Raw genomic sequence first — 23,119 nt, forward strand, 5'->3', positions numbered from 1 at the left:
CGACAGAGGGGTGGTACAAGTCTAGCACCTGCTCCTCGGCCTTCGCATGGCGGTCCTCCTCAAGATGGTGATGGTATAGGTCCAGCACCTGCTCCTCGGCCTCGACAGGGGGGTGGTACAGGTCCATCACCTGCTCCTCGACCCCCACCTACCTCAGGGGCACGCGACGCTCTCAAGTGGGTTGTGGCACGTGTGCAGATCCCTCCTTCAGTTCACGAGGGTACATTAGTGGACTCTGCTTCACCTCGAGCTGTCGCTCCAGTCTCACCTCGCACAATCCGAGACACTGAAGCTTCGACCTCCTCCCCGGTTGCAGCTTCTTTCCTAGAACCAGCGGTGCCAGACGCTCTTCTTGAGGTAGTAGAGGTCTCCGCGGCTAGGCAGACACAGGATAGAGAGCAGTCTTCACGTCCTCCCTTGGATAGGAGGAAGGGGGTTTACACTCTTGATCCTCTTCCCTCAGAAGGGATCCTTCGCACTCCGGTGTCTGGCTTGCTTCACAGGAACTCATTTCCAGCCCTGGCACATGGTTCAGATTTCCCAGAGGAGTTTGTGCCCGCTACTTTTGGGGAGACAGTGATTGGGTTTCCTGTTGACAGGGCTTCTTCTTCAGGTGGCAGGGTTCTTTCCCCTGTTGATTTTCTGCCACTTGGTTCCATTCCTCCCTCCTCGAGCAGGAGGTCTTCCCCTGTTGAGAGGTTTGTTTCCGCCACTAGGTCGGGTAAGGTGTTCCACTCTACATCCTCCCGTCGATGAGGATTATTAGTTGGAACATACAGGGCCTAGGTGGCATTCCACATCGCCGCCGTAGACAGTTGATCCGGGATCAGCTTCATCCAGGTGTTATTGGGGGTTCCATTGATATCTTATTTATTCAAGAGCACAAACTGGATTCTAGAGATTGTGCCAAGTCAGGCAAGTTGCTTTCTGGCCATACTTTTTGATCGCCTGTCTTGGGCACCAGGGGGGGCACTTCTATTTCAGTTTCGCAGTCGGTTCTCCCCTTAGTTGTTGGACATGGAGTCATTATTCCCTCTAGAGCTCAATGGATTATTCTTTTGATTGAAGGGCATAAGGTTGGTTTCCTTAACCTGTATGCCTCCAACATTAGAGGGGAACGTGTCCTTATGTGGAAGGATTTGCTCTCCTGGGCCCCCATTGCAGATTCATGGGTGATTGGAGGTGACTTTAACATGGTTGAGTTACCGTCAGACAAAAAAGGGGGTAGAGAAGGCGGACTTCACTCTTTGGAGAGAGCAGCTTAGGATGCCTTCCTTTTTCACTTCTGTGGCAGAGATACTTGGTTGGACGATGCCTTTCTTATTCAGCCACAATCCCTTCTGTTCTCTTGGTCGAACAGGAGGCAGCAAATGCCTATTCATGCACGCATTGACAGATTCTATGTAGATGATTGGGCACTAGATAGAGGTGGATCGGTATGCATTGCTGCTGGGGTTTCCACTTCAGACCACTTTCCTGTTGTGCTGGCTATCTCAGAGCCTCACTTGAGAGGCCGGTCTGCCAGCATCAGGATTCCAGATGCCTTTTACAGAGAGGAGGAACTTACAGAGGCAGCTCTGTAGATATGGGTTTCTCATGTCTAGGGTGGGCAGCCATATCCATCACATGTAGCTGCTGCCCTTTCTGGTATTAGCGACTTCTACCGCTCAGTTACTTGTACCAGGAGACGAGATATTCTCAGACGTGAGATTGGTGTTCGCCAGCAGTTGGCAGCTTTGCAGAGGGAAGAGCAGAAACGGCCTTCAGATGCTTGGATTCAGGAGTGCCTTGCTGCAGCAAGGGCTCATCAGCAGATATTGCTTGAGCAGAGAGCAGAGTATGCCTTTCATGCACGGGAGTCCTGGATTCAGATGGGTGGTAGAGTCAATACACACTTTTTCTCTACTCTTGGCCCTAGACATAGTAGAGAGAGTGTATCCCAGCTTATTGACTCACATGGGGTTTTACAGAGAGAGCCTGATGATGTCTTACGCATAGCCTCAGATTTCTATGCCACCCTTCTTATTGCTGATCCTGAGACACATGATAGAGAGGATGCTAGACAAGCTATTCGGCAGAGCATCCCTGTGTTGGTGAATCTGGGTATGCATGTTTTGCTCGATGCACCTTTCACCAACACAGAGTTCACGACTGCACTTTCAGCCCTTCACAAGGGCAAGTGCCCAGGTTCGGATGGCCTCACCCCGTCTTTTTTCATTGCATTTTGGGATATGATTGGAGACTACATTACTTCAGCCCTGCAAGCCATTTGGGACTCTAGCGAGATGCCTGGGTCGCTTACAGAGGGTCTCATCCACCTTATCCCGAAAGGAGGTTGCAGAAATTCAGTGTCCCAATGGAGGCCTATCACACTTCTGGGAACTTGTTACAAGATTCTGGCCAAGGCAATCAGCCTCCGATTGCAGCCCCTTCTCCCTGATCTTATTCATGACACTCAGACGGGATTTGTGCATGGCAGAAGCATTTTTTATAACATTTTCTCTTTTTGGGAAGCTTCAGAGTGGGCCATGCAGAGTGGCCAGAATCTAGCCATTCTTCTTTTGGATTTTGAGAAAGCTTATGACAGAGTACATTGGGGTTTTTTGGAGGGCACCCATCTACGCTTTGGCTTTACTGATGCTTGAATCAAAGGTGTTTCCTCTTTGTACAGATCAGCCCACAGCTAGGTACTTATTGGTGGGGTAAGGGGTGAGAAATTTCAGAGTTCGAGATCAGTCCGTCAGGGATGCCCCCTTGCTCCTTTCCTTTTTTTGTTCGTGGCCGAAGCTATGAGTATCTATGTTAGATCTCAAGCTGACATCTTTGGGCTGAGACTTCCCATCAGAAGGGAAGAGGAGCTACTTGACAGTGAGTTGGCAGATGACACAGCAGTTTACTTGGATGCCACTCCACAGACGCTCACTTCTTTCAGGACAGCATTGGATTTATTTTGCTTGGCGGCAAGGGCACAGATAAATTGGCATAAATCCAATGGCTTTTGGATCAGTGATGAGGACACTCCAGTTTGGGGGCTTGACATAGGATTCACTTGGGTTCAGAGGGGTGTGCCTATCAGGTATTTGGGCTACTAGGTCGGCTTGGATATTTCTTCCACGCGGTAGTTTGTTCCCGTTTTGGAGAGCATCAGGAGGAAGCTTCTTTTTTGGAGCTCAGCCAAGCTGGATCTTGCCTCTAGAGTTGTGGTGGTCAACCAGGTCCTCTTGGCCACGACCTGGTTTGTTTGTTCATGCTGGTGCCGTTCTAGGGACTGCATCATTCAGCTCAGAAGACCGATCAGAAATTTTATTTGGAGTGGGCTTGATGGCACAGCAGATGCCTTAGCCAGGGTGGCTTGGGAGACCCTCATCCTCCCTACACAGGAAGGGGGTATCAATATTATTGATCCAGATTTACAGTGCAAAGCTTTACTTTGCAAGATGGTGGTGCGGGGACTTATGCGAGGGTAGGAACTGTGCAAGGACTTTCTTATTAGCAGCATACAGAGGTGCACACCTTCATTAGGAGAAGACTGGATGAGCAGTGTTAGATGGATCTTCACCACAACACACCTCAGATCACCTTCGTCCCCTCTCATGGTTGCCATTCTGAAAGCTTGGGCTAGTTTCAGAAGCACTCTTCGGAGGATTCCTCCTTCCTATCATGAAGAGATTGATAGGCAACCCATCATGTGGAATGACAGTATTTTAGATGATCATGGCAGACCACTGGGTGCCTCACTCTACATGCAGTGGTCCAGGCGGGAGAGGGGACCTGCATCATCGATGGGGTCTTGGAAAGCTTTCCGCAGGCTTCCAGAGGAGACCAAATTAAGGTTGACAGGACATCTTAGAGGGAGTGTAGGGAGGATCTTGCAGATTGAGGCAGCCCTTCCAGGGGTTTGGGTAGACACAGATGATATGCCACTCACTTCCTCCACTTGGGCAAGTACTTTTCGAGAGGCGGTGTTCCGCTTCAGGTTTTGGCCTTTCGAGATGCACAGGAGGATGCTTTAGGTTTTTAGTGTCCAAGATGGTGGCAGATTGCTCAGGTCCACAGGGACATCTTGCTTGAGTCTGCTTTTCAGCCTATCAGGGTTGTAGGTCTTTTGGTGCAGGGATCAGATTCAAAGTGGTTCCTAGACCCAGACCCCCGACTACTCTCCACCGGGTCTTGGAGGCTTTGGCTCTATGGGGGAGTTCCCATCAGGTATTTGCAGTGGGACCCCGGAGAGTGGGAGTGGATTGACGTAGGGCATCGAGAGAAGAGCATCCCCTTCTTTCGTTACACGGTCAGTAATGCCAGGAGATTTCAGCTCAGTAGTAGAGGTTGGAGACCTTCCAGAGTTCCTCATTGGGAGACATTTGATATCACTGCGGATCTGCAGAGGTGCTTCTGGAGGAGACTCTGGAAATCCCACAGGAATAGAAAGATCAGTATCTTCTTTTGGCTCTCTATCCATGGTGGGATTGCAGTGAACCTTTGGAGGTCCAGGTTCGGAGCCGACCCTACTTGCCCTTGCTGCCTCTCTGCTTCGGAGACTATTCAGCATTGCTTATGGGATTGCAGACAGGCGAGGATGATTTGGATGGGGGTAGCCAGGATTTTCAGTCACTTTGCCCACTCCCCATTCTTTATGACATGGGGCTCAGTGGCTTGGCTTTCTCTTACAGGGCCTCAGGTATTCTATGAGAGATTTGACTCCTCTCGGGCCATTTCGGTTCGACGTCATCAAACTGAGTCCTGTTCGTTGGATGTGGTACCACACCTTCCTTTTACAGCTGTACATGCCTCTATGGATACTTCTTGGGAGATTCTAGCGAGCATAGCATCCTGGCATATTAGGAGAGCCAGATGCACAAAGGCTTTGGAGGGTACTCAAGTTCATTCCTCGCACACATTGGCTAGTATCTGGACAGACATCTGGACAGACACCGTACATACTTTGATGGCCGTATGGACGGGTATGCAGGGAGACTCCCGTGCAGCCTCAGCTAGGAGGGCTTCTTTCTTCAGGGAATGGAAGGATTCTCCTTTCTTCTCTGAGACTACTACAGGGTTGAGGTGGCACTTTCAGCCTCAGCCTTGGTTGTTTTTCACCTCACTCTGAGGGGGTTTTTTTATTTATCCTCATGATTTCATGATGTATTCCGCTTTGAGCTTGCTCTCGCGGGTTTTTTCTCTTATTAATAGAAGTCTCTTTCTTGAAAAAAAAAAAAAAACTGTCTAGTACAGAATTTATAGCTTATCAAACGTTAAGTTAGAAAGTGGGAAAACAAATCATACAACAGGTGGGAGAGAAAGCACTCTATCCCTAGCCTCAACAATGTGGCAAAAAAGCCATGGAGGTGGTCTAAAATGCCACGACATCCCAAAAGGGGTCAAGTGAAAAAATAAAGAGCGTAAGAGCTGCTGCTCCTCCCCGTTCCCCTGCTGCTCCCCCTCCCTCAGCCCGTCTCTCTCCCTCCTCAGCCTGTCCCTAGCCCCTCCCTGCTGCTTCCCCCCCTCCCCCCCTGCTGCTCCGCCCCCTCCCCCTGCCTGTCCCTCGCTCCCTCCCTCTGTTCCCTGCTTCCGCCCCCTCCCCCTTGCTGTCCCGCCCCCTCTCCCTGTCTCCGTCCCCTCCCCCCTGCTGCTCCGCCCCCTCTCCCTGCCTCCGCCCCTCCCCCCTGCTGGTCCCCCCTGCCCCCTGCTGTCCCGTCCCCTCTCCCTACTGCTCCGTCCCCTCCCCCCTGCTGCTCCGCCCCCTCTCCCTGCCTCCGCCCCCTCCCCCCTGCTGCTCCCCCTCTCCCCCTGCCTCCGCCCCTTCCCCCCTGCTGCTCCGCTCCCTCTCCCTGCCTCCGCCCCCTCCCCCTTGCTGTCCCGCCCCCTCCCCTGCTGTCCCGTCCCCTCCCTGCTTGCTCTCCCGCCCCCTCTCTTCCTCTCACTCCTCCCTTTCTTCTCCTCTCCCTTCCCCTCCCTCCTTGCCCCTCTCCCCTCTCAGCCTTAGCCCCTCTCCTCCTTCCCTCCCCTTCCCCCCTGCTTCCTCCTAGCCTCCTTTCCCCTCCCTTGCCCCTCGCAGTTTTTTCAGAACGGAAGGAGCCTTTTTTTCTGTTCGAGTCGGCCTCCTCACCTTGATTGGCGATGGATTCCCCGTCAGCCAATCCTACTCCATCTCCACCGGCCGCGAAAACTATCACTTTCTCTAAAGACGAGTTGCAGCAGCTCAGGAAGGATGTAGAGATTGAGTGCTCTACCACTTTGTTAGCACGCATCTTCGGGTCTCACCCTTCCAGATCCCAAGCCAGAGACTGGATGCTTGCGGCTCTCCCCCCAGACCTCGCTCCTCGATTGGTAGATGTTCGCCTTCTGGGACGAGGTTTCTTCCAGGTTGTTTTTGACACTCCAGAGGCTGCGAGCACTGTGCTCAAGGCCGAGCTTTTACACCTGGGACACAGGAAGATCTTCTTTGAAGCCTTTCACCTTGGTTTCGACCCAGTTGAGGCAGATAAGAAATTCTTCTCGCTCTTCATCAGGTTCCCCGGGCTTCCCCAGGTTTACCATCGACTTCTTTCTGTTATTGGGGAGCATTTTGGCGTAGTTGCTGAGATCCCACCCCTCCCTGGGTTGCCATTGACTGCAGCAGAGGCAACCAAGGCTGATGGGGTTCCTAGAGTTAGGGTCCTTTGCAAGGATCCTAACCTCGAGATGGACCACGTCATGATACAGCGCCCGGATGGTTCCTTTTTTCGCCAGAGAGTGGAGATTTCAGGCAGGCAGGACCAGTGCAGGATTTGCAGGACCTCGGGACACTTTGCCAGGGATTGTCCCAGAAAGAAGAAAAGGCCTAAGAAGACCTCTGGTACAGCTACCGCCTCAGGGCATCGACAGGGGGGACAGGGGGGGAGATTAGACCCGGCACTTGCCCCTCGACCTCGACAGAGGGGTGGTACAGGTCCAGCTCCTGCTCCTCATTCTTCACGTGGCGGTCCTGCTCAGTCAGGTGGTGGTACAGGTCCAGTACCTATTCCTCGGCCTCATCAGGGGGGTGGTACAGGTCCTGCTCCTCGACCCCCACCTCCCTCAGGCACACACGACGCTTTACAGTGGGTTCCAGTACGTGTGCAGGTCCCTCCTTCAGTTCACGAGGGTACCTTAGTAGACTCTGCTTCACCTCGAGCTGTCCTTCCTGTCTCACCTTGCACAGTCCGAGACGCTGAAGCTTCGACCTCCTCCCCAGTTGCAGCTTCTTCCTTAGATCCAGCACTGCCAGATGTTCCTCTTGAGGACCGAGAGATTTCCGCGGCTGGGCAGACACCGGGTAGAGAGCCTTCCTCACTCCCTCCCTTGGACAGGGGGAAGGGGATAGCTTACACTGTTGATCCTCTTCCCTCACAAGGGATCCTTCGTACTCCGGTGTCTGGATTGCTCCACAGGAACTCGTTTTCAGCCTTGGCAGAGAGTTCAGATTTCCCAGAGGAGGAGTTTGTGCCCGCTACTTTTGGGGAGCCAGTGGTTGGATTTCCTATTGACAGGGCTTCTTCTTCAGGTGCCAGGATTCTTTCCCCTATTGACTTTCCTCCACTGGGTTCCTTCCCTCCATCCAGGAGGTCTTCCCCTGTTGAGGGGTTTGTTTCCGCCACTAGGTCGGGTAAGGTGTTCCACTCTACATCCTCCCGTCGATGAGGATTATCAATTGGAACATACAGGGCCTAGGTGGCGTCCCACATCGCCGCCGCAGACAGCTGATCCGGGATCAGCTTCATCCAGGTGTTACTGGGGGTCCCATAGATATATTATTTATTCAAGAGCACAAGCTGGATTATAGAGATTGTGCCAAGTCAGGCAAGTTGCTTTCAGGACATACTTTTTGGTCGCCTGCATTGGGCACTAGGGGAGGCACTTCTATTTCAGTTTCGCAGTCGGTTCTCCCCTTAGTTGTTGGGCACGGAGTCATTATCCCCTCTAGAGCTCAGTGGATTATTCTCTTGATTGGAGGGCGTAAGGTTGGCTTCCTCAACCTATATGCCTCCAACATTAGAGGGGAACGTGTCCTTATGTGGAAGACCTTGCTCTCCTGGGCCCCCATTGTGGATTCTTGGGTGATTGGAGGTGACTTTAACATGGTCGAGTTACCTTCAGACAAAAAAGGGGGTAGAGAAGGCGGACTTCACTCTTTGGAGAGAGCAGCTTGGGATGCCTTCCTTTTCCATTTCTGTGGCAGAGATACTTGGTGTGATGATGCCTTTCTTATTCAGCCACAGTCCCTCCTGTTCTCTTGGTCGAACAGGAGGCAACAGATGCCTATTCATGCACGCATTGACAGATTTTATGTAGATGACTGGGCACTAGACAGAGGGGGATCGGTATGCATTGCTGCGGGGGTTTCCACCTCAGACCATTTCCCTGTTGTTCTGGCTATCTCAGAGCCTCACTTGAGAGGCCGATCTGCCAGCATCAGGATCCCAGATGCCTTTTACACAGAGGAGGACCTTACAGAGGCAGCCCTACGGGTATGGTTTGCTCATGTCCAGGGAGGGCAGCCACATCCTTCACATTTAGCCGCTGCCCTCTCTGGTATTAGCGACTTTTACTGCTCAGTTGCTTCTACCAGGAGACGAGATATTCTCAGACGTGAGATTGGTGTTCGCCAGCAGTTAGCAGCTTTGCAGAGGGAAGAGCAGAAACGGCCTTCAGATGCTTGGATTCAGGAGCGCCTTGCTGCAGCGAGGGCTCACTTGCAGTTATTGCTTGATCAGAGGGCAGAGTATGCCTTTCATGCACGGGAGTCCTTCTGGATTCAGATGGGTGGTAGAGTCAATAAACACTTCTTCTCTACTCTTGGCCCTAGACATAGTAGAGAGAGTGTATCTCAGCTTATTGACTCACATGGGGTTTTACAGACAGAGCCAGATGACGTCTTACGCATAGCTTCAGATTTCTATGCCACCCTCCTTACTGCTGATCCTGAGACACACGATATAGAGGATGCTAGACAGGCTATTTGGCAGAGTATCCCAGTGTTGGTGAATCCGGATATGCATGTTCTACTTGACGCACCTTTCACCAACACAGAGTTCAGGACTGCACTTTCAGCCCTTCACAAGGGCAAGTGCCCAGGTTTAGATGGCCTCACTCCGTCTTTTTTCATTGCATTTTGGGATATGATTGGAGACTATATTACTTCAGCCATGCAGGCCATTTGGGACTCTGGCGAGATGCCTGAATCGCTTACAGAGGGCCTCATCCACCTTATCCCAAAAGGAGGTAGCAGAAATTTATTGTCCCAGTGGAGGCCTATCACACTTCTGGGGACTTGTTACAAGATTCTGGCCAAGGCTATCAGCCTCCGATTGCAGCCACTTCTCCCTGATCTTATCCACGACACTCAGACGGGATTTGTGCATGGCAGAAGTATTTTTGATAACATTTTTTCTTTCTGGGAAGCTTCAGAGTGGGCCGTGCAGAGTGGCCAGAATCTTGCCATTCTACTGTTGGATTTTGAAAAAGCTTATGACAGAGTAGATTGGAGTTTTTTGGAGGGCACCCTACTACGCTTTGGATTCACTGATGTTTGGATCAGAGGTGTTTCCTCTTTGTATAGATCAGCCCATAGCCAGGTACTTATTGGTGGGGTAAGGGGTGAGAGATTTCAGATTTCGAGATCAGTCCGTCAGGGATGCCCCCTTGCTCCTTTCCTTTTTTTATTCGTGGCCGAAGCTATGAGCATCTATGTTAGATCTCAAGCTGACATCTTTGGGCTGAGACTTCCTATCAGAAGAGAAGAGGAGCTGCTTGACAGTGAGTTGGCTGATGACACAGCGATTTATTTGGATGCCTCTCCACAGACATTGACTTCTTTCAGGACAGCATTGGATTTATTTTGCTTGGCGGCAGGGGCGCAGATAAATTGGCATAAATCCAATGGCTTTTGGATCAGTGATGAGGACACTCCAGTTTGGGGATTTGACATAGGGTTCACTTGGGTTCAGAGGGGTGTGCCTATCAGGTATTTGGGCTGCCAGGTCGGCTTGGGTATTTCTACCACGCAGCAGTTTGCTCCCGTGTTGGAGAGCATCAGAAGGAAGCTTCTCTTTTGGAGCTCAGCCAAGCTGGATCTTGCCTCTAGAGTTGTGGTGGTCAACCAGGTCCTCTTGGCCACGGCCTGGTTTATTTGTTCATGTTGGTGCCGTTCTAGGGACTGCATCATTCAGCTCAGAAGACCGATCAGGAACTTTCTCTGGAGTGGGCTTGATGGCACAGCAGATGCCTTAGCCAGAGTGGCTTGGGAGACCCTCATCCTCCCTACACAGGATGGGGGTCTCAATATTATTGATCCAGATTTACAGTGCAGAGCCTTACTTTGCAAGATAGTGGTGCGAGGACTTATGCCAGGACAGGAACCGTGGAAGGACTTTCTTATCAGCAGCATACAGAGGTGCACACCTTCCTCAGGAGGAGACTGGATGAGCAGTGTTAGATGGATTTTCACCTTAGCACACCTCAGATCACCTTCATCCCCTCTCATGGTTGCCATTCTGAAAGCTTGGGCTAGTTTCAGAAGCTCTCTTCGGAGGATTCCTCCTTCCTCCTGGGAAGAGATTGATAGGCAGCCCATCATGTGGAACGACAGTATTTTAGATGATCGTGGCAGACCACTGGGTGCCTCACTCTACATGCAGTGGGCCAGGTGGGAGAGGGGACCTGCTTCTTCTTTGGGATCTTGGAAAGCCTTCCGTAGGCTTCCAGAGGAAACCAAGTCAAGGTTGACAGGACATCTCAGAGGGAGTGCAGGGAGGATCTTGCAGATTGAGTCAGCCCTTCCAGAGGCTTGGATAGACACAGATGATATGCCTCTCACTACCTCCACTTGGGCAGGTACTTTCTCGAGAGGCGGGGTTCCACTTCAGGTCTTAGCCTTCCGAGGTGCACAGGAGGATGCTTTGGTTTTCAGTGTCCAGGATGGTGGCAGATTGCTCAGATCTACAGATGATATATTGCTTGAGTCTGCTTTTCAGCCTATCAGGGTCGTAGGCCTTTTGATGCAGGGATCAGATTCAGAGTGGTTCTTAGACCCTGACCCCCAGTTACTCTCCACCGGGTCTTGGAGACTTTGGCTCTATGGAGGAGTTCCCATCAGGTATTTACAGTGGGACCCCGGAGAGTGGGAGTGGATTGACGCGGGGCATCGAGAGAAGACCATCCCCTTCTTTCGTTACACGGTCAGTAATGCCAGGAGATTTCAGCTCAGTAGTAGAGGTTGGAGACCCTCCAGAGTTCCTCATTGGGAGACTTTTGGTATTACTGCGGATCAGTAGAGGTACTTCTGGAGGAGGCTCTGGAAATCCCACAGGAATAGAAAGATCACTATCTTCTTTTGGCTTTCTATTCATGGAGGGATTGCAGTGAACCTTTGGAGGTCCAGATTCGGAGCCGACCCTACTTGCCCTCGTTGCCTTTCTGCTTCGGAGTCTATTCAGCATTGCTTATGGGATTGCAGACAGGCGAGATTGATTTGGATGGGGATAGCCAGGATCTTCAGTCACTTTGCCCATTCCCCACTCTTTATGACTTGGGGCTCGGTGGCTTGGCTTTCTCTTACAGGACCTCAGGTTTTCTATGAGGGACTTGACTCCTCCCGGGCCATTTCGGTTCGACATCATCGGGTTGAGCTCTGCTCATTGGATGTGGTTACACACCGTCCTTTTACAGCTGTACATGCCTCTGTGGATACTTCTTGGGAGATTATAGCGAGCATAGCAGCCTGGCATATCTGGAGATCCAGATGCACAGAGGCTATGAAGGGTACTCAGGTTCATCCCTCGCACACATTGGCTAGTATCTGGACAGACATCGTACACACTCTGATGGCCGTATGGACGGGTATGCAGGGGGACTCCCGTGCAGCCTCAGCTAGGAGGGCTTCTTTCTTCAGGGAATGGAAGGATTCTCCTTTCTTCTCTGAATCTACTACAGGGTTGAGATGGCACTTTCAGCCTCAGCCTTGGTTTCTTTCCACCTCACTCTGAGGGGGTTTTTTATTATCCTCATGATTTCATGATGTATTCCGCTTTGAGCTTGCTCTCGCGGGTTTTTGTTCTTACTTAATAGAAGTCCTTTTCATGGAAAAAAAAAGTTAGAAAGTGGGTGAAAGTAATTCCCACAGCATTTCCAAAAAGTGATCAACATTGTTAAAATTACCTGCTTTGACAATGACAGGAAAAGGTGAACCTGAAATGTTTCCTGCAAGATTTCCGATTTCAAGATAATAATCACCAGCTTTTGATAAAATAATGTTCATTGACTGCACCCCAGTATTTGGATCATATTTTGTTGATGCCCAAGAAACAACTGGAATCCTTTTTCCCTCTGAAATTGTAAAAGCCGCTATATGAAAATTATACATTACTTCATCTGTATATGCATTTCCATAAACATCATTTTGCTGCAACTTTAGTCTTATCGGCGTTCCAGCCACTGCATTTGTGAAGTCTGTTTTCCAAATTATAGTACTGAGAGCCACAGAAAATGGACCTAGACATTTTCAATTGTCAATAAGTTAATTTATGTCTCTCTTCCATCATGTAAATAATTTAAAAGCAGAATTAGCTTTTAAAAGAAGTGTTTTACATATGCAATTCTAGAGTGCTTGATAAAGGAGTGTTATGCAAAAATGTAGACAACAGGTTTACTTCAAGGGTTCCACTTTTCTTTCGAGATTGACAAGCATATGGGGTTGACGTGCCAATGTAAGCACCAATAGTGCTGCAAACCTCTAAATATGATAGCAGCTCTAGAATTTATAGTGCACAGCTTTGTTTAAATAATATAGGACAAGCACCAAGATATTTAGCATGAATGGACTTTTCTTTACAGTATTTTAACATCCAGTGTATAAGATTTCTTTAGACATAACTTGGGAGGAAGGAATGCTAGGAAGAAAAATTAACTCATTGGACAAGGTTTTGATACCAGCAAGGAGATATGGTCAAGTAAGTGCCTTGGGATTCATCAAGCATCCCATCTTGATGGGCAATGAAACATGGGCAAAAGAGCTTTGGGGAAGCAAGAATTTCCCATTAGCAAAGGGTGGTGGAGACCAAGAGACAGTATACAAGCAGCTATTTGTCTAGGCCCATGGAGTGTCCTGAGAGATGGAAAAATAACTTGGGCCACAGAGCCTTTAACATAATGTCCTTTACTTGACCTTCCCCCTTTGCTTGCCCCCTTCTCCTCTCCCCTCCTTGCCATCTCTCCCTTGCCCACTTTTAGCCCTTCCCATAAGCCATACGGCTTTTGCTCCTAGACCTTGCAGCCCCTCATGCTCTGTATTTTCTCACCTCCCATTGGGCATCTTCTACCCACGCCTAGCAGCCACTTCTAGCCTTTTGCCCCAACCCAATTCCCATCCTCCACTCCCTCTGCTATTGCTTTTGGGATTGGATCAATCATTGCACTTGTTTGAAATCATCACACTATTAGAGGTCAACATCTCCTAATGTCACCTAGCGAAAGAGAGCATTGCTTGTGGGTGTGCCCGCCCAGTGAGTGAGGGTAGCGTAGAGAGTGAGGGCCTATGTTGTTGGTGTGACCGCCCCTCGTGAGAGTAGGTTAGTGTGGCTGTCCAGTGCCATGGAGGTTCCCAAGTGGGGTACGGAGGTGTGTGGGCAGATATGCCCTATAGGGCTGCCCTTAAGCCCCATTTATGGGCTGTGGAGTAGAGGGTGGGTTGACTTGCAGGTCGACCAACTTGCTACCTTCAGCCGTCCATGGGCTGGGGGGCTTGAGCCCTATACAAAGGATACCTAGGGCAGTGTGCAGCCTTGTAGGTGGGCTGGCCCACCTGGCCAGGTCGGCTTTTTTGGAGCAGGGGCTCAGCCCTGATATAGGGCCTTAAGGAGCCCCACTTGTAGGGCTATAGGTGAAGGCACATGGTGGAGAGGGAGAGAGAGAGAGAGAGGGTAGGCTAGGGAGAGAGGAAGTGATACTCAAAGAGAGACATAATGAAATGACTAGAGCAATGAACCAAAATGAAAGTACTCACATGTAGACCAAAGAGCTTGTAGCTTGATACTTAATTGATTTGACACTAGACAAGTACAACTCTTATATAGAGCACACACACACATATGAACATCTATGCATATGGGATAACGAGGAAGGGAAGCCACTATTGCGAAGCCTATTGTGGTCAAATGGACCAGTGAGATTGTGCCCTCCACCTTAGGGGTCCCGGTCATTGGGATTCCTTCTGACAGGGCCTCCCTTTCAGCAGGTGTGGGGATCCTTGCACCTGTTGAGTTTCCTGCCCTCAGCAGGAGTGTTTCGGCCCAGGGGAAGCTGGTCTCCTCTACTAGGTCAGGTAAGCCTTTCCATCCAGCATCCTCCTGTCGATGAGGATAGTCAGTTGGAATATACAGGGCCTAGGCGGAGGTCCACACTGTCGCCGTAGGCAGCTGTTCCGGAACCAACTTCATCCAGGCATCACTGGAGGTGCTATTGATATCCTTTTTATCCAGGAACACAAGCTGGATGCCAGTGATTGCTCTAAGTCTGGCAAACTGCTTTCAGGCCATACCTTCTGGTCGCCTACTATGGGCACAAGGGGAGGTACTTGCATTTCGGTCTCTCTTTCTATTCTCCCCTTGGTTGCTGGTCATGGTATTATCTCCCCTTCTAGAGCTCAATGGATCATTATTTTGATTGGAGGGCGTAAGATTGGTCTTCTCAATCTTTATGCTCCCAACAACAGAGGGGGCGTAAGATTGGTCTTCTCAATCTTTTGGAAGGAGTTACTCTCTTGGGCCCCCATTGCAAATTCTTGGATCATTGGTGGTGACTTCAACATGGTTGAGTTGCCTTCAGACAAAAAGGGAGGCAGACAGGGTGGAATTCATTCTTTGGAGAGGGCAGCCTGGGATGCCTTCCTCTTTCACTTCACTGGCAGGGACACTTGGTTGGATGATGCCTTTCATATTATGCAACAGTCACTCCTGTACTCTTGGTCACAGGAGAATACACATGCCCATTCATGCACGGTTTGACAGATTTTATGTCGACGATTGGGCACTTGATAGAGGAGGATCTGTATGCATTTCTACTGGGATTTCCACCTCAGATCATTTTCCAGTGGTGTTGCAGATTCTTGAGCCTCATCAGAGAGGACGCTCTGCCAGTGTCAGGATTCCGGATACTTTTTATGCAGAGGAGAGCCTCATGGAGGATATTTTATAGATTTGGGTTTCTCACATACAGGGTGGAGCTGTCCACCCATCTCAGGTAGCTGTAGCCTTATCCGAAATTAGTGACTATTATCATACAGTCGCTGATTCTAGCAGACATGAGATTCTCAGATGTGAGATTGGTATACACCAGCAGTTAGCGTCCCTTCAGAGGGAAGAGTAGAAGAGGCCCACAGATGCTTGGACTCAGGAGCGCCTTGCTGCAGCAAGGGCTCATTTGCAGATATTGTTGGATCAGAGAGCAGAATATGCCTTTCATGCACAGGAATCCTTTTGGATTCAGATGGGTGGCAGGGTCAACAAACACTTTTTCTCTACTCATGGACCCAGACATAGTAGAGATAGTGTTTTGCAGCTTATTGACTCAGACGGGTGTTACAGTCAGATCCTGATGCTATCATGCGTGTAGCTTCAGATTTTTTTGCATCCCTTCTTACTGCAGATCCAGGCACACAGGCCATTGATGATGCTAGAGAGGTTATTTGGCAGTGTATCCTTGTATTGGTGAAGGATGAGATGTATGCTTCTCTGGATGCACCTTTCACCAATGCAGAATTCAAGACTGCATTACTTGCCCTTCACGAGGGCAAGAGCCCAGGATCAGATGGACTTACCCCCTCCTTTTTTATTACTTTTTGGGAGCAGATTGGTGATCACATTACATCAGCCCTGCAGGGCGTGTGGGACTCTGGTGAGATGCTGGACTCACTTACAGATGGTCTCATTCATCTCATCCCAAAGGGGGGTAATAGGAATCTGGTGTCTCAATGGACACCCATCACTCTATTGGGCACTTTTTACAAGATTCTGGCAAAAGCCATCAGTCTGCGGCTACAGGTTTTTCTTCCAGATTTGATTCATGACACGCAGACAGGGTTTGTGCATGGCAGAAGTATTTTTGATAATATTTTCTCATTTTGGGAGGCCATAGAATGGGCCATGCAGAGCCGCCAGAGATTGGCCATTCTACTCTTGGACTTTGAGAAAGCTTACGACAGAGTAGACTGGGATTTTTTAGAGGGTACTCTATCTCGCTTTGGTTTTTCAGATGCATGGATTAGAGGAGTATCCTCTCTCTACAGATCAGCCCATAGCCAGTTGCTCATTGGGGGGGTAAGAGGGGACAGGTTTCAGATTTCCAGATCCGTCCGCCAGGGATGTCCTCTTGCCCCGTTTCTTTTTCTGTTTGTGGCGGAAGCTATGAGTATCTACATTAGATCTCAAGCTGATATTTATGGGCTGAGGCTTCCTATCCGCCGAGAAGAAGAGCTCCTGGATAGTGAGTTGGCAGATGACACGACTATTTTTTTGGATGCCTCCCCCAGGACACTCACTTCCTTCCGGACAGCCTTGGATTTGTTTTGCACGGCTGCAGGTGCACACATTAATGGCATAAATCCAGTGGTTTTTGGATTTGCGAGATTGCCACCCTGGATTGGGGTAATGATATTGGCTTCACTTGGGTACAGAGGGGCGTCTCGGTCAGATATTTGGCCTGCCAAGTTGGGGTGGGCATCTCTCCTCCACAACAGTTTGCTCCAGTGTTGGAAAGCATCAGAAGAAAGCTCCTTTTCTGGAGCTCAGCCAAACTTGACTTGGCCTCCAGGGTGGTGGTGGTTAACCAGGTTCTTCTAGCCACAACATGGTTTGTATGCTCTTGTTGGTGCTACTCTAGGGATTGTATCACTTAGCTTAAGAGGCTTGTACAAAACTTTGTATGGAGTGGTCTAGATAGCACAACTTATGTTACAGCCAAGGTGGCTTGGGAGACTTGATTCTTCCTACAAGAGAAGGGGGTTTGAGTATCAACGACCCAGATCTACAGTGCAGAGCTTTACTCTGCAAGTTCGTTGTGAGAGGGCTTATGCCAGGGCAAGAGCCTTGAAAGGATTTTTTATCAGATGCATACAGTCTCGCACGCCCACTTCAGGAGAGGATTGGACACATGGTACTAGATGGGTTTTAACCACAGCCCACCTCAGGTCTCCCTCTTCCCCTCTTATGGTTGCTATCCTGAAAGCATGGGCCAGCTTCAGGAGTACTCTTCGTAGGATTCCCCCATCCACCCATGAAGAGATTGAAAGGCAGCCTATCATGTGGAATGACAGGATTTTGGATGAGCTTGGCAGACCACTTGGAGCTTCTCCTTACATGCAGTGGCCAAGATGGGAGAGGGGCCCTGCATCTACAATGGGAGCATGGAAAGCCTTGAGGAAGCTTCTTGTAGACTAACAGAACCAGATGGTTCTTAATCTCAGAGGGAGTGCAGGGAGAGTCCAACAGATTGATGCAGCCTTGCCCTTGGATTGGGTGGACACAGATGACATGCCTATCACTTGCTCCACCTGGATGGGGGCATTTTCCAGATTGGGAGTTCCTTTACAGGTGATTGCTTTTCCTGACCCACATGAGGATGCCTTAGTATTTGATGTTTCTTCTGGGGGCAGGCTGTCCAGATCCATAGACAATATCTTGTTGGAGGTACCGTTTCAGCCAGTCAGGATAGTGGGCTTCATGGAGCATGGCTCTCTTTCACAGTGGTACTTGGATCCTGACCCGCTTCTCCTCGCCCTTGGCTCATGGAGGCTGTGGCTCTATGGAGGTGTCCCAATTAAGTTTTTGCAGTGGGACCCTGGGGAATAAGAATGGATAGATGAAGGGCACCGAGAGAAGGGCATCCCCTTATTTCGTTACACGGTCAGTAATGCCAAGAAATTCCAGCTCAGCTGTAGGGGTTGGAGGCCCACCAGAGCTCATCATTGGAAGAACTTTCAGATTCCTGCTGACTTGCAGAAATGTTTTTGGCAGAGGCTCTGGAAATCCCACCGGAATAGAAAAATCACTCTCTTCTTTTGGCTTTCTATTCATGGTGGGATTATTGGAGGTCCAAGTTCGGAGCTGACCCTTCTTGCCCTCGCTGCCTTTCTGCTTTGGAGACAATACAACACTGCCTATGGGATTGCAGACAGGCGAGAATCATATGGAAGGGGATTGAAAGACTTTTCAGCACTTTTGTTCGCCTATCTTTCTATATGACCCGGGGATCAGTGGCTTGGCTTACTCTTTCAGGGCCCCAGGTATTTTTTGAGAGACTTGATTCCTCTTGGGCTCTTCACATCCGATGACACCTTGTGGAGTCGTGCTCTCTAGAGGATGTTCCGGCCACTCTTTTTAGGGCTGCTCACCGACTCTCCATGGGAGATCCTAGCTAGCATTGCAGCATGGCACATTTGGAGAGCCAGATGCACTGAGGCTTTGGAGGTTTCTCAGGTTCACCCTTCTCAGATCTTGACCAGTACTTGGACAGATACGATACACACTCTGATGGCCATTTGGGCGACCATGCAGGGATCATCTTGAGCAGCCTCCTCCAAGAGAGTTACTTTTCTCAGAGATTGGAGAGACTCTCCCTTCTTTGCTGAGACTTCTACAAGGTTGAGATGGCATTTTCAGCCTCAGCCTTGGTTTCTTTCTACCTCATTCCTCTGAGGTGTTTTTTATTACATGCTTAGCATGGTGTATTTTTGCACAGAGCTTGCTCTAGCGGGTTTCTTTCTTACTTAATAGAAGTCTCTTTTGTGGGAAAAAAAAAAAAAAGGACCAATGAACGGAGGAACCAACTCTAATCAACAAGCAATACATAGGGACGACTTCGTTAACAGAACTGTTTCTGAGGTGGAGTCTCTTTAGGCTAGGGCATGGGGAAATCAAGTTGTTAATCCAAGAAAGAATGCTGCTAGAGAGGAAATTGTTTTGAATGTTGAGCGTAGAGAGTAAAAAGTGAAATTAGCCCGAAGTAGCTACCGCACAAGAGTGCACATCCTGATGCAAAGAGGTATGTTTGTGAAGAACCAGGTGAGGATGCCCTCGAATGATGTGTCAATGAAGGCCATAGGAGCAGCTACCAAGGGAGATCACGTCATGACTCTCAATGTGCCGATCGAAGAGTCACCAAATGCTCAAGGGATTCCTAGTTGAAGACGCAAATTGTGGGCCGCTCAAATCAGATCCGTGAGCATTAATGGGAAGCTCGAATGAAGGCCGTACAAGAGGCAATCTATGACGGAATCACGAGCAAGTTTTGGCATGGATTTCGAGGGCAGGAGCAGCAGCAGTAGATGGCATTAGATGGTGCAACAATCGAGGCAATCACCAAAGTATACTGAGATTAGAGAAATGATATTTGACTGTTCGGGATAGTCAAACATTGCAATGTCGCAATGTCGGAGATGACAAGGTGTGAAAAGAGTATACCCCATTGTCGGAAGCCTCAAGTCAATGTACTGGAGTGCCGGTATAGTTGAAATGACTTGTGGGTAAGCTCGAGAAGCTCAAATCACTGCTAGAGGTCATGAGAGTCCAAATCTGAGCAAAAAATGCCAAAAAATAGCCTAAAACTGCTCGGAATTGCCTTCTGACAAGTTATACGGACTCCTGGCACTTCCGCGCATCTACCTACAAAGGTCCGGGCGGCTGTATGGACAAAAAAGTTGAATTTTGTTTTTCTCAAAATGGTGCAGGACAGGGTAATTTATGTTTGGGCAGTGACAAAATGTCAAAAAGCGTCAAAATCGGACCTCAAAAGGCCAAAAAACAGCCGCTGGACTGCCAAAACAAGTTTTTGGCGACCAACTGACGAGGAATGTCCGCCAATGCTGAGGGAGAGCCACGAACTGATGCGGGAGTGAGTTGAACTCACAAATGAGGACCAGGAGCAATCACTAGGACACCGGAATACTTGATGGCGAGGCTAAGGGAAGGGAGGCTCTACCTCAGAGGAGAGGGGAGCTTCCATTTGTGGGCTTCTCTTATCCTCTAGATAGAGCAAGAAGTAGGTAGGAAGGGAGGCTCTGATACCACAGGAAGGCACGTGGTGGAGAGGGAGACAGAGAGAGAGTAGGCTAGGGAGAGAGGAAGTGATAATCAAAGAGAGACATAATGAAATGGAAATGAAATGACTAGAGCAATAAACCAAAATGAAAGTACTCACATGTAGACCAAAGAGCTTGTAGCTTGATACTTGATTGATTTGACACTAGACAAGTACGACTCTTATATAGAGCACACACAGACATATGAACACCTATGCATATGGGATAGCTCCCAATGTGACACATGGCATCCATAGGACATACTAGACTAGAACTCACACTAGAACACACCAAACTGACTCAACTTGGCTTCATATCCTAACAGTAGGCTCGGCCCTCTAGGGTTGTGGGTCGGCCCATATAGGCATGTTGGTCGGCCCTGCCTCTTGCTGGCCGACTAAGAGGATGGGGGGACTATATATAGGGACCCCCCACATGTGTTTTCTGTAGTTCATTGCGGTGCCTGGTGGAGCAGTAGAGCCAGCCCAATGTGCACCTCAGGAGCAAGTCCTAGGGCAAAGGTGTGTGTTGCAGACACTCTCAACCAATCACCATATGTTGTCCGGCGTTGACCACATGTCAACCATATGTCGTTAGGCGTTGACCACATGTCGACCATGTGTCAACACATGACAACTATATGTCAACCACAGGTTCATCAGGAGTACCATATCCGAGGCGATCTTCTCTGAAGCTGCACACATGGAGCAGTGAGCTCCACACATGGAGCAGTCAGGGGCATTAACAACTGCGGATGGCAAAGATGTATTCAATGGTTCAGTGGTGCAGTGCTCCAACTCACATGCACATGGAGTATTCACACCACCCCGACTAGAAGAGGCTGGCTAGTTAGGAAGTCGCCCAAGCCGTTAAGAGAGCCAGCGGCACAACGGCTATCTCCAATGGCTAAGGAGATAGGAGGATCACCAATCAGGAGAAAGGGGGGAGATTTTAGCGGGGGATGGACCCTCCATGGCACAAGGATGAGGATGAAGGAGAAGGGGAGGGTTGGGGGGGCAGCATTCAGGATTGAGCATTTGGCGTTCGGCATTGGAGAGAGAGAGAGAGAGAGGAGAGTGTGAAGAGAGATAGAGGATGGAGCTATCGCCGAGAGGAGAGTGTGTGGAGAAGACAGGGGCTTCAGCTATGAGCTCGCCTATTGTATCTCTGTGTCCACTATGGGGATAGACCTGTGCATTCCGGCTCTTGTGACTTGTGACTTGTGGCTGTTGTTCCAGTGATGTGTTCTTCTGCCAACCTTGGTCACTCCCTCATCCTTTCTATTTCCTTAGCATATTGGGATTGTTCACAACTTTCCAGTGCATGATGACTGTCTCTTCTTGCGTTCATGTTGTGGACAAAAAACAGCTCAAAGTGAGCTAATAAAGAACCAAGGCGGAGGCTGAAAATGCCATCTCAACCCTGAAGGAAACTCAGAGAAGAAAGGAGATCCCCTCCAAACTCTGAAAAAAGTAACTCTCCTGGCAGTGGATGCTCTGGAGGATCCCTGCATGCTTGCCCAAATGGCCATCAAAGTGTGTATTGTGTCGGCATCCCTGCACCAAAAGACCTACAATCCTGATAGGGTGAAAAGCAGACTCAAGCAAGATGTCCTCTGTGGACCTGAGCAATCTGCCACCATCATGCACACTAAAAACCAAAGCATCCTCATGTGCATCTCAAAAGACCAAAACCTGAAGAGGAACACCGCCTCTCGTAAAAGTACCTACCCAAGTTGAGCAAGTGAGTGGCATATCATATGTGTCTACCCAATCCGCTGGAAGGGCTGCCTCAATCTGCAAGATCCTCCCTGCACCCCCTCTGAGTTGTCCTGTCAACTGAGATTTGGTCTCCTCTAGAAGCCTGCGGAAAGCTTCTCATGACCCCAATGATGAGGCGGGTCCCCTCTCCCACTTGGACCACTGCATGTACAGTGAGGCACCAAGTGGTCTACCATGATCATCCAATATACTGTCATTCCAAATGATCGGTTGCCTATCAATCTCTTCACGAGAGGAAGGAGGAATCCTCCGAAGAGTGCTCCTGAAACTAGCCCATGCTTTTAGTATGGCAACCATGAGAGGGGACGAAGGTGATCTGAGGTGTGCTGTGGTGAAAATCCACCTAATATTGCTCATCTAGTCTCCTCCTAAAGAAGGTGTGCACGTCTGTATGCTGCTAATAAAAAAGGCCGTCCATGGCTCCTACCCTGGCATAAGTCCCCGCACCACCATCTTGCAGAGTAAAGCTCTGCACTGTAAATCTGGATCAATAAAATTGAGACCCCCTTCCTATGTAAGGAGGATGAGGGTCTCCCAAGCCACCCTGGCTAACACATCTGCTGTGCCATCAAGCCTACTCCAAAGAAAATTTCTGATCGGTCTCCTGAGCTGAGTGATGCACTCCCTAGAACGGCACCAGCATGAACAAACAAACCAAGCCGTGGCCAAAAGGACCAGGTTGACCACTACAACTCTAGAGGCAAGATTCAGCTTGGCTGAGCTCCAGAAAAGGAGCTTCCTCCTGATGCTCTCCAACACGGGAGCAAACTGCCGCGTGGAAGAAATATCCAAGCCGACCTGGCAGCCCAAATACCTGACTGGCACACCCCTTTGAACCCAAGTGAATCCTATGTCAAGCCCCCAAATTGGAGTGTCCTCATCACTGATCCAAAAGCAATTGGATTTATGCCAATTTATCTGCACAGCCGCCAAGCAAAATAAATCCAATGCTGTCCTAAAAGAAGTGAGCATCTGTGGTGTGGCGCCCAAGTAAATTATTATGCCATCTGCCAACTCACTGTCAAGTAGCTCCTCTTTCCTTCTGATGGGAAGTCTCAGCCCAAAGATGTCAGCTTGAGATCTAACATAGATACTCATAGCTTCAACCACGAACAAAAAAAGAAAAGGAACAAGGGGGCATCCCTGACGAACTGACCTGAAAATCTGAAATCTTCCACCCCTTGCCCCACCAGTAAGTACCTAGCTGTGGGCTGATCTGATCCAAAAGCCATTGGATTTATGCCAATTTATC

At 49.5% G+C, this 23,119-nt stretch overlaps 1 protein-coding gene across 1 annotated transcript in view; it reads right to left on the reverse strand.

The window, feature by feature from the left end:
• Nucleotides 1-23,119, reverse strand: part of LOC147905515 (uncharacterized) — a 233,189-nt gene that overhangs the window by 118,802 nt on the left and 91,268 nt on the right. Inside the window, exon 6 of the mRNA XM_087385680.1 lies at nt 12,175-12,507. Coding sequence (XP_087241806.1) covers nt 12,175-12,507 — 333 coding nt within the window. The remainder of the gene's footprint in view (nt 1-12,174; nt 12,508-23,119) is intronic.

Source organism: Dipteris shenzhenensis, chromosome 1 (genome assembly GCF_047967505.1).
Source record: "Dipteris shenzhenensis isolate YYH24624 ecotype China chromosome 1, Dip_SZ_1.0, whole genome shotgun sequence".
In the NCBI taxonomy this organism is placed as follows: domain Eukaryota; kingdom Viridiplantae; phylum Streptophyta; class Polypodiopsida; order Gleicheniales; family Dipteridaceae; genus Dipteris; species Dipteris shenzhenensis.